The 13,092-nt window shown below is 46.1% G+C and overlaps 1 protein-coding gene across 1 annotated transcript in view; it reads left to right on the top strand.

Moving 5' to 3' along the window:
* CLSPN (claspin) overlaps positions 1-2,945 on the top strand; it is a 32,291-nt gene extending 29,346 nt beyond the window's left edge. Inside the window, exons 22-25 of the mRNA XM_059377242.1 lie at positions 58-160; positions 748-830; positions 1,079-1,240; positions 1,551-2,945. Of these exons, the coding sequence (XP_059233225.1) occupies positions 58-160; positions 748-830; positions 1,079-1,240; positions 1,551-1,661 (459 nt within the window). The 3' untranslated portion in view covers positions 1,662-2,945. The remainder of the gene's footprint in view (positions 1-57; positions 161-747; positions 831-1,078; positions 1,241-1,550) is intronic.
* The last annotated feature ends 10,147 nt before the right edge of the window (positions 2,946-13,092 follow it).

The following is a 13,092-nucleotide window of genomic DNA, read 5'->3' as shown; positions in this document are numbered from 1 at the left end:
TCTGCTATCTATTTGGCGGCAGGGTAGACTTCTGTTAACACTGATTTTTATTTTCAGGCACAGCAGGGAAAAATTGCAGCTGAAGAAGAGGACATTGGGGAAGACAGTCAGTTTATGATGCTAGCCAAGAAGGTTACAGCCAAAGCACTACAGAAAAATGGTGAGCTACTGGCCGTCCTCAGGTTCCAGCCCCCTGGATTGTTTGTGCTGGAGCCTTAAAGTGACTCCAGCCTTAGGGACTCTTGTGGCTTAGGCATGGGCCTGTGTCTAACATTGTCTTAAAGAGGCCTTCCAAGATGGGAAAGGATAGTGTTCTTGGATCTTAGACTATTGGGCAGTGGACATTGTACTTGTGAGTATATGTAGTTGGTCTGACTTCATCTTCTAAGGCCTCTCAGAGTAAGAATTCTGCCTTCTTTATTTAGTTGCCCAGGATTGTGTTAGAGGTGGACTTTGAACCCAGATATATCTAATTCCAGAATGAGGCTCTAAAACACTATTCTATACTCTTACCATGCTTGTTTTTGCTTATTACTGTCAGCTATTTATCAATGTATCAATGTTCAAGTTGGTTGTCTGTCTTCCTTCCTGCTGCTCCTTATTATAGTTTCAAGTCACTGTTATAAAATAATCTAAGTTCTTAAGCTTTAGTTTACTGGTCTAGTTACAGGCTTCTTTACTTGTTTAGATGTAAAGGTAATTCTATCAGCTTTGCCCAGAACAAGCCTCTCTGTCTTGTCTTTTCAGCCAATCGCACTGTGGTTATGCAAGAACCAAAATCTTTACTCAGAAATCCTTTTGAATCCATCAGTCCGGAAAGTGCCCACCAGGTTGGTTGGGGAGTTCATGACCTGCAAGGTTCTACACGCCAAGATCAGGCTAAGGGAGTACTCTGTCATTAGCAGAGGGAGGTGGCTGCAGGAAATGGAAGTAGATGTTCAAAGGAGTCTGCTCTTTCTTTTCTACTTGAGTGGGGTAGGAATATGTCCCCTCAAGACAAGGGGGAGGCAGGGAGGGACTGGCTTCTTGTTCTTCCCTTGGCACTTGGGATCTGATGCCAACTGACTCCTCTCTTTAGCTGAAGACAGGCTCACTGCTAAACCAGCCCAAAGCTGTGCTTCAGAAACTGGCTGCCCTCTCTGACCTGAACCCCAGTGCACCTCGAAATTTAAGAAACTTTGTCTTCCATACACTTTCTCCTACCAAGGCTGAGGCAGCGAAGGAATCGTCTAAGGCTCAGGTAGGGAATTTGAGAACTGATTTGGTGGCTGTCCAGAGCGAGATTGATGGATGATTGATTTTTAAGTAAAAAAATATAGGTATTTCTGGCTTAAAGGCTTACACTGTGGTGTTAATCTTGTACCCCCCAATGAAATAGAAGAAGACTGCTACCCGCAGTAGGTCATCAGCTTTGAAACTTTCCCGGAAAGTTTATATTTCTCTTTTTCCTAAACATCCATGATTTAACTCTGCGTTCCTTAAGAGCTAACGGAAGTTAAGGACTTGTATGAGGGTCTTGAGCTGGTCCTGACTCTTGCTGTGCTTTCTAGGTAAGGAGAAGAACTCCATCTTTAATGACATCCCCTTCACCTAAGCGCCTCAAAACAGACGATAGCACTTCAGGATTGAAGCAAAGCATCTTCAGATACTTGGAAAGCTAACATCATCAAGGGTGCTGGCACCTTTGCTGAGACTGCTTTGAGAAGTTCCTGGTGCTGAAGATTGGAATTGGAATTGATGCTCACATAGATGATCTCCACTCCCCACCCTCCTTTGTAATCAGCGCATTAAGATTACAGACAGAGATTCCAATTCTTTCCACTGCATCGCTCTGGACATCTTTTTCCTTTCCTAATATTATTTCCTGGGTTGGCCACTAATCTTAATTCTGCAGTGTTTACAACATTAACCCATGGCTGCTTGGGTGAAGGCTCACTTCCTCCATTGTGTATTTGGCATTTTAGCCTAGCAGACTCTTAGGTTGATAGCTCTTTGTGAAATGGGTGGTTGGAGGAGGAGGAGGAGGAGGAAAAAGTGTGGCATTACGGAAAATTCCAGAATACAGGGAATGTTGATACCAGAAGGAATCCTTCACACCCTAAGATGTACCCCACAGTGACCTGGACTCAGTAAAAGAGAACTTCTTGGAGGACCTTGGAACCCGCTGATGGGCTGTTATATTTATCTTGCCCCTTCCATTTTCCCATATGCCTCTTCCCAAGGCAGCCTCAACTTGCCAATTAACTTATGCTTTCCTTATGGTAAGGATGCAAATCGGTACCTTAAGTCAGAAAGATGTTGACCCTTATTTTCTGGATTATGAGGATGAAGATAAAGGGTTGCACACACCCGGTGTCTGTCCACATTCCCCAATGGGACAGAGAGAGCTCTCTCCTCCAGGAGCTACATTCTCAACATGGAACAGTGTTGCTCAATGACCTCCCTTCTCATCCTGGCAAAAAGACATATAACCATTATTTATTGCACACAACGGGGTTTGTTTATTACATTGCTCTAACCAGAGGACAACACTTCATCGCTATTTAGAGAGAAAACCACTATCAAGTTTATAATCAAAATATTGTTGAAGAGAATGGTTCCCCATTCCCAATTTTCCCTGAACAATCATGAGGCTCTCAGAATTCTAGATAGATTTTTTTCATCCCTCTCAAAACTGAGTGTCACTGCTACTTTGGAAAAACATTCCATGTGAATATGGCGGACTTAAGAAATTGGATGAATTGTGCCAGTTTGTTACAGGCAGATGGGGAACACCAATTTAATTGCTGGAGTTAGGGCATAGGTTTTCTACAGTTGTTTCTAATATACAAGATGCTGACCTTGAACGTGTATATTTGTAATCTTGTAATGGGAAAAATGTATATAAAGATGTTTTAATATGTATGTAGCATTTCAATAAAACTCAATGCCTAAAGGCAAGGTTTGCCCTCCAGATTGGGTGCTTGTTCTTAGGTCAGTGCCTGTCTTGTGCTCAGAAGCATTGTTTTCAGGCCTCTTCCCTCCCAGGGGAGCCCCCTGTGTCTAAAGAGAGAAAGGCCCCTGCAGTTGCCCCTCCTGGCCTCTCTGCTCTGGTGAATCGATCACATTAACTCCCCAAGTGGTTTGGGTTCAATGCAGGTGAGGAGAATTTACACAAATGGTACCTGGGGTTATAGCTCTTTGATTGGTAGCCTAAGGTCCAAGGTGAGGGTTAATGCACCCATACCCCAGCCTTCTGAACAGGGCCCTAGGCTGGCAGCCTTCGCCACACAAAAGAGCTGGGAAGGAGGGCCAGCTATTTCTCCCCTCTTGCTTTCTGAGATGCTTTTTGGAGGGGGAGAAGAAGAGGATTGGAATTGATCACTGAGGATAAGAAAAGCAGTGCGAAAGATGGCCAGGGAGCCAGTGGTTTCTGTTTTAGGCTCTGAAAAGAAAGCACTCTTTGGAGAAAGCGAAGTTGGGTCTTCAGCTCTGGATCACTTTTTCCCCATACGGGTCTAGCTGTCATAGGGCAAGCCAAGCCTTGACCTTGCTAACAGGATTGGAGAGTTGCCTCCAGACCCAGAGGCCTGTGCCCCAAACACTGAGCCATCACCTTCAGCGATAATCAGGCCCCAGAGCCCACTGCGACGACGGCTCCTGCTGGGACTCCTCCCTGGAGGTGAAAGAGCCCGGGTGTCTGTGAGAGAGATACGTTCAGTGTCGGCCCTCTCACCTCCTGGTTCTACACAGTGGGGTAGGACACATGGTTTTACTTCATGCAAACAGGTCTCTGATCTTAATTCGGTCCACAGTTGTACAAACTACACACCGTTCTAGGGCTAGTGCGTAAAGCATCAGATTCTGTTCACCAAAGCACCATGGGGACAAGCCGCTTTGCCCTCTTGGCAATCCCTCATCTCAACTGCTTCTCCACAAACTGCCCTTTGAGAATTTCTAATGGTCCGGACTGGACATCTGTGGTCTTTATGTCCTGTACTTGTTTAATAACTCCTGGGGTTTCCTGTCTTGTTCACCTAAGGATAGGGGAGCATATTTCTGGGAGGAGTGTCATGCTATCATCACATCATACTTGAGACAGCATTCTATCTTCTACCTTGTATTTTTTTTTTTCATAAAGACTTCATTTTTAAGTAATCTCTACACCCACTGTGGGGCTTGAACTTACAACCCTGAGATCAGGAGTAGCTTCCTCTACTGAGTCAGGCACCCCTCTCCTTATTCCTTGACTTGCAGCCTGGAATGTAGTGCTGCCTAGTAAAGGTTGAATGAAAAAAACCACACCTTTCAGAGCCTCCATTTATAGCTATAAAATGAGGATCGTCATTCATGCCTGTCTCGGAGTTGCTGTGAGGTATAATTTGGAAAATGAACGTGAATGCATTATGTCAAGTGTTTCTCTACAAGCATAAGAAATCACCACTGTCTCAACTGTATCACATTTTGTGGACAGCTTCTTAAAAGGCCTGTTGTCTCATAGGCATCTCAAATGTGTGATGTTACAAAGCATCTTAAAAATGTGATCTTCCCCATGGCACCTGGCTGGTTCAGTCAGTGGAGTGAGCGACTCTTGATCTTGGGGTCGTGAATTCAAGCCTCATGTTGGGCCCAGAGCTTTTTATTTTATTTTATTTTATTTTTTTAAAGATTTTATTCATTTATTTGACAGAGAGATCACAAGTAGGCAAAGCAGCAGGTGAAGAGAGAGGAAGGGAAGCAGGCCTCCAGCAGAGCAGAGAGCCCGATGCGGGACTCAATCCCAGGACCCTGAGATCATGACCTGAGCCGAAGGCAGAGGCTTAACCCAATGAGCCATCCAGGTGCCCCTGGCCCAGAGCTTTTTTTTTTTTTTTTTTTTTTTTTTTTTAAGATTTTATTTATTTATTTGACAGAGATCACAAGTAGGCAGACAGACAGGCAGAGAGAGAGGGGGAAGCAGGCTCCCTGCCGAGCAGAGAGTCCTCCATCTCAGGACCCTGGGATCATGACCCAAGCCGAAGGCAGAGGTTTAACCCGCTGAGCCACCCAGGTACCCCCAGAGCTTTTTTTTTTTTTAATATACATAGATATATATGATCTTCCTTCCTTCTAAAAACCTGCTCTTCCTCAAGTGTTTCTCATTTCAGTAGAAAGTACCTCATATACCCAGTCATTCAGGCTGGAAACCTGAAGGGCATAATTTATTTTTTTTAAAGTTATGAGGATCTTATTTTGTTTGATCATTCCTTCAAATCTGAGTCTAAAGGATTTTCTTTTTTGTTGTAATTGACATATAATGTTATATTAAGGCATACATTATAATGATTTGATATTTGCATATATTGTGAAATAATCACCTCAGTAAGTCTAGTTAATTAACATCTGTGACCACACATGGTTACTTAGACATTTTTTTCTCATGATAAGAACTTTTATGATGTACTGTCTTGGCGACTCTGTAGTATGCTATACCATATTATTTTTTTATTTTAAATTAATTATTTATTTATTTATTTATTTATTATAAACATATAATGTATTTTTATCCCCAGGGGTACAGGTCTGTGAATTGCCAGGTTTACACACTACACAGCACTCACCATAGCACATACCCTCCCCAATGTCCATAACCCCACTCCCCTTTCCCACACCCCTTCACCCCAGCAACCCTCAGTTTGTTTTGTGAGATTATGGTTTATCTCCCTCCCAATCCCATCTTGTTTCATTCATTCTTCTCCTACCCACTTAACTCCCCATGTTGCATCTCCACTTCCTCATATCAGGGAGATCATTTGATAGTTGTCTTTCTCCGACTGACTTATTTCGCTAATGCTATACCATATTATTAATTACAGTCACCATGCTGTAGAGTACATCTCCATGACTTAGTTAATTTATAAGACCATTCTCTCTTTTTAAAATATTTTTCTTTTTTTTAAAGTATTTATATAGATATATATATATTTTTTAAGATTTTATTTATTTATTTATTTATTTGACAGAGAGAGATCACAAGCAGGCGGAGAGGCAGGCAGAGAGAGAGGGGGAAGCAGGCTTCCTGCCAAGCAGAAAGCCCAATGCGGGACTCAATCCCAGGACCCCTGAGATCATGACCTGAGCCGAAGGCAGCAGCTTAACCCACTGAGCCACTTTTATATTTTAAGCCCAATGCGGGGCTTGAACTCACAGCCCTGAGATCAAGACCTGAGCTGAGATCGTGAATTAGATGCTTAACCAACTGAGCCACCAAGGTGCCCCAAATATTTTATTTTTAAATAAAACCCCAGGATCAAGAGTCGCCCACTATACCCACTGAGTCTCCAGGTGCTTCTGTAAGGGCATCGACCCCTCCTTCCTTACTTCCATAATCAAACACTCTGAGACCTGTTATTTTGACTTCTACATTGCCATTCAGCTGTCTTGCCATTCCATAGCCAGTGCCCTAATCCAAGTTTCCTTAATTTCCTGCCAGCGGTCTGTGGCAGCCTCCTGAGCTCTCCTCTCCTAAAATATTTTAGCTTGCCTTCCATCTTATCTATGTACAGCAGCCAGAGGATGACCTTTGTATAAACATAAACTGGAGAATGCCACTCCCTCATATGAAACCTTTCAGTGCCTTGAGTGCCTGGGTGACTCAGTTGGTTAAGTGCCTGCCTTCAGCTAAGGTCATGATCTCAGGGTCCTGGGATCAAGCCCCAAGTAGGCTTGCTGCTCAATAGGGAGCTACTTCTCCCTCTCCCTTTGCTGCTCCCCCCATTTTTTTTTTTTTTTTGCTCTCTCTCTGTCAAATAAATAAAATAAAGATTCTCTCCTCCCTCTGCCCCTCCTCCCTCTAAAAAAATAAAAAAATAAAACCTTTCATTGTTTCCATTGCACTCAGAATGAAGTTCAAACTCCTCATGACCTACAAGGCCCTTCATTATATAGCTCTGCCTCCCAACCTCCTGTCCACTCTCCTTCCACATTACACTTAACCTCAGAGCCTTCCAAAGTGTTCTCCCCTTTTCCTGGCATGCCTTCCTCTCCACCCTCCTTTTTTGTCTGGCTAGTGTATAATTCTCCAGATGTTAGCTTAAATTGAACTTCCTCCGAGAAGCCTTCGATTATCATCCCTTTCTGAATGTGCTTACCTCTGTTAGTTTCCTTTTCTTTTGCATCTTTTATCACAATTTTAAAAAAAACAACAACATTTTATTTATTTACTTGAAAGAGAGAGAGAGAGCACAGAGGGAGAGGGGAAGCAGACCCTCGCTGAGCAGGAAGCCCGATGCAGGACTTAATCCCAGGACTCTGAGATCATGACCTGAGCCAAAGGCAGACACTCAACTGACTGAGCCACCCAGGCACCCCCTTTTGTCACGGTTGCCACCTTAAATGTTTGTGTAGGTCTGTCTCCCCTGTTAGACTAAATTCTGTAAAAGCAGAGACCATATCTGTTCTGTTAAAAAATATAAAGAAAGGGGCCCCTGGCTGGCTCAGTCCATAGAGTGTGTGATTCTTGATCTCAGGGTTGTGAGTTTGAGCCCAATATTGGGTATAGAAATTGCTTAAAAAAAAAAAATCTTTTAAAAAAATAAAAAAAAAAAGAAGAAAAAAGCATAGGTATCACCATACCCAGCACCATAGAATCATTTAATCTTCCTGAGCAAAGACTGATTTAAAGCCTGGAAGAGCTAATGGGGAGAAGCTTGGAGCTGAACTGCTTATAAAGTAGCTTCCTAGTGTGGGATAGAATATTGGTGGTGACTGAAGCCTTAAATCCTTATTCTGCAACTTACAAGGGGCATGACCTTGAATAAGTCATTCTCTGAACTTCTTTCCTCAACTGGAAATGAGGCCTGTGTGAAATGACTGGGTTTAGCTCACAGGGTTGTGTTGGGATCAGAGGCACAAATTAATCTGAAACGATAGACAGAAGAGGCCACACTGATGGCTACGAGCCCGCTGCTGAGGACAGGCTGGGGGTCAGGCTTCATAGGATTCTGGCTGAGTGGGGAGGAGAAGCCAAACCTAGCCAGAGCCAGCAGTCCATGGACCGTGAGCTGGTCGTGCGCTGGGACCTGTGGGAGGGGTTGGGATGAGCGCTGGCCGTGTACCCGGACTCTCGCAGCAAGCTGAGGAGATCAGCACGACTTTGTGGATGGTTGGGGTCACCTCTGTACCTTTGGAGACCCCGGCACCAGACCTCTATCCCTAGTAGCTGTGTCATCTGTCTGTACTATCCACGTCCTTCCCGTCCCCTCTTTTTGTCCCCTCTTCTCTCACCTTAAAGGTTTTCATTTTCAGTGTATTGATCTAGCTCTTCCCTGTGGTGGGATACATAATGGGAAAAGGGGGTTTGAAGTAGCTCAGCCTCAGGGTGTTTGGAAGAAACTCTGGGGCTGAACGCCTCGGTTCTTTCCCTTTATTTTAGAAAGCACCACGGGCTGGTATTCTTAAGGGCTGGCGGGTGAGGCGAGTGGGGGTGAAAGGGAGGCCCCCAGTTCTCAACTTGGGGAATCACAGGGCTGAGTCTAAAGGGTGGAAAATGCTAGGGAAGGGTTGGGAGTGAGTCACGGTGTACGTTTTTCAGCCCCTGTCTTTCTCTCAGAGGCTGATGGAAGGAAAAAAGCCGGCTGCCCACCCCTCTCTTTGTTTGTCTTGTCTAATTTAACTTGTGTTATTTATCAAAAAGACAGGTTATTTGGAAAGCCAGATGGACCCAGGCAAAAATCATCTGGGTTTTCCAAACATGAAAAATTAGGTTCTGGGGGCCCAGGAGGAAAGGCGTGTGTGGTGTATGTGCATACATGTGAACGTGCGTGCGTGCGTGTGTGTGTGTGTGTGTCTGTGTGTCTGTGTGTGTGTGGTTGGGAGGGGTGAGGAATATTGAGAGTACTTTATGTCTCTCTGCAGTCAGACCCAGAAGTTGCTTGACAGCCAAGCTTCCTCCCGACACACATACATGCTTCTTTTTCCTTCAAGGTCTTTATGATTAGAATCTAAATGAGAAAACTAAATCTTTATGTTGGTGACAGGGAGACTTAACTGGCCAAAGATGAGAACGGGTCAGGGCTATAACGGAACAGAGGCTGACAGGTTCCTCTATCTGTCTAGCCCTCACCTCCTACAGTTGGGTTATGAGAGCTACAGAGTACAGAGAGGTTTTTGGAGCAGAAACCTCCACCTAAGGGTGCTTGGGTGGCTTAGTCGTTAAGCATCTGGCTTCGGCTCAGGTCATGATTCCAGGGTTCTGGGATCGAGTCCTGCATGGGGCTCCCTGCTTGGCGGGAAGCCTACTTCTCCCTCTCCCACTGTGTCTCTCTCTGTCAAATAAGTAAATAAGTAAATAAAATCTTTTAAAAAAGAAGTAGAAAAAAGAAACCTCCACCTCTTGTCCCTTCAGGGCTCTCCCCAAATGATCATGTAGTTAAGGAAGTTAGGTATTGGAGGTAGAACTCACCCTTTCATGGATTTTCTAGTGACCAGATGACCAAAGAGCAGCAGGGTTGCAGAGTGGTCTCTCCCTTTAACCAGAGAAGAAGCCAGTTCTGTAGTTACAACCAGGAGTTTTTATTTATTTCTTTTTAAGATTTCTATTTGTGAGAGAGAGAGCAAAAGCAGGGGAACAGCAGGCAGAGGGAAAAGCAGACTCTGTTGAGCAGGGAGCCTGACACGGGACTCGATGCCAGGACCCTGGGATCATGACTTGAGCTGAAAGGGGACGCTTAACCGACTGAGCCACCCAGGTGCCCCACAATCAGGAATTTCTACAGAAGCTCATGCTTCTAAAGTGTGATTGCATGGCAAAAGCCACTTAGTAACTTCATCTCACGTGACTAATCTAAGTTAATACCAGCCACACAGATGTGAGGATTAAATAAGAAAAACATTGGTAAAGTGTCTCCCTCCAGACCTGGCATACAGTGAGTGTTTGTTGAATGAATGGATCCACGAGTTTGAGCATTAAGACTCCCTTAACCATTTCCCAAGATCAGTTGCTTGAATAACAGATTTGGAGGCTGCCCCCATTGAGCCTGGAGCCCGAGGCGGGATCGAACCGTGCTGCTCCTGTAACACACGTTGGATGAGTATCTGTGGGGTGAGGGGTAGACGGGAATGCGCTGTCCCATCCACTTCCAGGAAGACCTTGTTGGCCCAGTTTTTGGGAACACTTTCTGCAGACAGCTCTCAGTGGTCAGCCCCTTGAAGGCCTGCCTTTGCAGCAGAGAACCCCTTGCCTGAGGTCATGCCCCTTTCCAGCATGGCCTGCATGCAGTGACAGGAGTATGAAGGGCTGGCCATCTCTGATCATTTGGGGACAAATTTGAAGGACCATCCAACCTTTAGAGTTCCCTGAGGTGTTGACTGAGGCCGTTGGGGGCCTGAATGGCGGTTGGGCTTCTGTCCCCTCTCTTCCACAGATGTTGATCCTACGGGCACTTCTTTTTTTAAGATTTTATTTATTTGACAGACAGAGATCACAAGTGGGCAGAGAAGCAGGCAGAGAGGGAGGAGGAACCAGGCTCCCTGCTGAGCAGAGAGCCCGATGCAGGGATGCAGGACTGGATCCCAATACAGGACTCGACCCCAATACCCTGGGAACATGACCTGAGCCCAAGGCAGAGGCTTTAACCCACTGAGCCACCCCTCAAGGGCACTTTTTAGCTCCATATGCTAAACTGCCTCAGCATCTGCTTCCTGGGGTTTGCTCGTCCTGGTGGCCAAGGCTTTAGAACAGAAAAGGGAACAACAGACTGCAGTTTCCAGCAAGTTTCCAGCCTTGGAGGTGTTAAGACTGTCTTTTTGCCCACCAGAGGGCAGCAGCAGCATAGCAACCTGCCCTCCTGGGCTCAGAGAAGGGGGCTGGGGGACTTCTCCCTCTAACTTCCCACCATTAATGTTCAGTATTAGGCAGGATCACCTTCCTTCATGCATCTACCCTCCTGTCTCAGGGAAGAAAACTTTTTTGGAACTTTCAAGGCCTTAATTTTTGTCAGTCTCAAACCATCCCCTTCCTGTCCCAGCACCAAAAGCCAATCTGTTTTCCTACTGCAACTCCCTTCCCCCTCCTGAGCTGGGCAACTTCCTTGCCCAGGATCTCCCATCTCTCCGCATTTAACACCCACATAGATTTGTTTTCTGTGTGACAGGGTAATTATGAGCTTGGGGCCAGGAGGCCCAGGGGCCAGTCTGAGGATGGTCACTTCAATCTGGTTCTCCTTGTTCTGCTAACATTATTGATTTTTAGTTTTATTTATTATTATGTTGTTGTTGTTTTCTTTTCTTTTTCTTTTCTTTTTTTTTTTAAATCTGGCTCTGGTGACATGAGGTGTGGAGGCTAGGAAGCAAAACCAAATTTATTTTTGTCACAATTTAGCTTCTCGAAACCTCCTACCCACCCAACATTTTTTTAAATATATATTTTTTAAATTTTAAGTACAATCTGCCCCCTATGTGGGGTTTGAACTCGTGACCCCAAGATCAAGAGTTGCATGCTCTACCTTCAGTCAGGTGCCCCCTCAAAATATATATTTTTTAAATCTACTGGTTTTAGCATCTCTACTTACCTGTCTTCCTTCTCTCCCCTAATTCCCAACATTCTCCCTAAGATCGTTCTGAAGAATCAGAGGCAGATGTGGCTGGAGGATGGGGGCTAGAAGTGTGGACAACAAATAGGATACCTTCTGTTAGCAAGCCTTTACTGCATGCCCTTTTTCTGCAGGCCATCTCCAGGCTGAACTCCCAAACCCTGCTTTTTCTGGCAGCCCTTCCCCTAGGGCAGTCCTGAGAAGGGTCATGCTATGTGCCTTTTTTTTTTTTCCTGCCTCAGTTTCTCTGGCTGTGAAATGGGTTTGAGAAAAACCTGACCAGGAAGATTTTAGAGAGCGTGAGGTTGAGATTGGGTGGAGTGAGTTCAGAGAGCAAGCCCGCCTGACCTGCAGGCTGCTCAAGGCATCCTTTACCTTGTCACGCACTCTACTTGCTGACCGGGATGAAGAAGGGCTGCCTGGAGGCAACGCTTTACAAGTGGGAGGGGGCGCTCTGAGCTGCTTCATTGCCTCCGGAATCAGCTGAGGTCAAGGGCGATTTGTGGGGCCACGTTCCCCCGCCCACCCCACCACCCCCCCCCCCCCCTGGTTTTTTCTGTGTGTGCCAGGAGAATGAATAAATCATTGTTCGGGGGGTGGGATGCAGCTGCCGGGCTCCTCCCCTCGGCACATGCCCCGACTCCCGCTCCTCCATTGAGGGCTGCTGAAGCAGAGCGGTTTATACACCCAGCTCCCCAAATCCTATTGAGGCCTCCCCTTCTGCACGAGCCACCGGCTCCAAGCCCATTCAGCTAGGCCCTTTGTGCTGGGGGTTAAGTGGTTACATGTGGGGGGCACCCAGAAAGGACCTGTCAGACCCTGAAAGGCTGTGCTGATACCGTGCCCTCCTACTGATGAATGGGGTGGGTGGAGGAGAGGTGGGCGGCCAGAGGGTGCGGAGGGGGAGGGCGCATGGGGATTACGGAGCCCACGGAGGCAGCTGGTAGGAAGGGGGTGGGACAGGCAGGCACTGCCTTCTCCCAGTCCTCCTTCCCATCAGCTTCTCTAGCCCGCTCCCTCTGTTGTGGACTCTAGCATTTCCCACAGCCTCGGGACCTCGGATTTGCCTTTCTGGTCTCACGGTGGGAGAGGTGTTTGTAAGGGGCCATTTACCACTTACGTACACTAAGAGAAAGAGTCTACACTACCGTTCATTCCCCCAGCAGCTCCAAAACACCCCTCAGTTTCTCCTTGTCCCTTTGGGGGGGAGCAGGGGTGGTGAGTGGGGATTGCACCTCCTAGCACATTTGTAACTGTGCCCCATCCCAGCTTTAAAAGCTTCCTGGGAGCTCCTCAGGAGCCATTTAGGGTGGAGGGTTCCAGCAGAAGACGAGATCTTGGTCTGGATATACTGCATAGATTTTGTTTGGGAGAAAAAAAAAAAAAAAAGATTCCAAGGCTTAGGGGGAAAAAAAAAGATTTAAAACTTCTGATTTGAGGGTGCCTGGGTGGCTCACTCAGTAGGTTAAAGCCTTTGCCAGGGTCCTGGGATGGAGCCCTGCATCAGGCTCTCTGCTCAGCAGGGAGCCTACTTCCCTTCCTC

The sequence above is a fragment of the Mustela nigripes genome, chromosome 14 (assembly GCF_022355385.1).
Source record: "Mustela nigripes isolate SB6536 chromosome 14, MUSNIG.SB6536, whole genome shotgun sequence".
Taxonomy (NCBI): domain Eukaryota; kingdom Metazoa; phylum Chordata; class Mammalia; order Carnivora; family Mustelidae; genus Mustela; species Mustela nigripes.
Note: the sequence above shows the minus strand (reverse complement) of the source record. Positions and strands in the feature narration are given on the sequence as shown.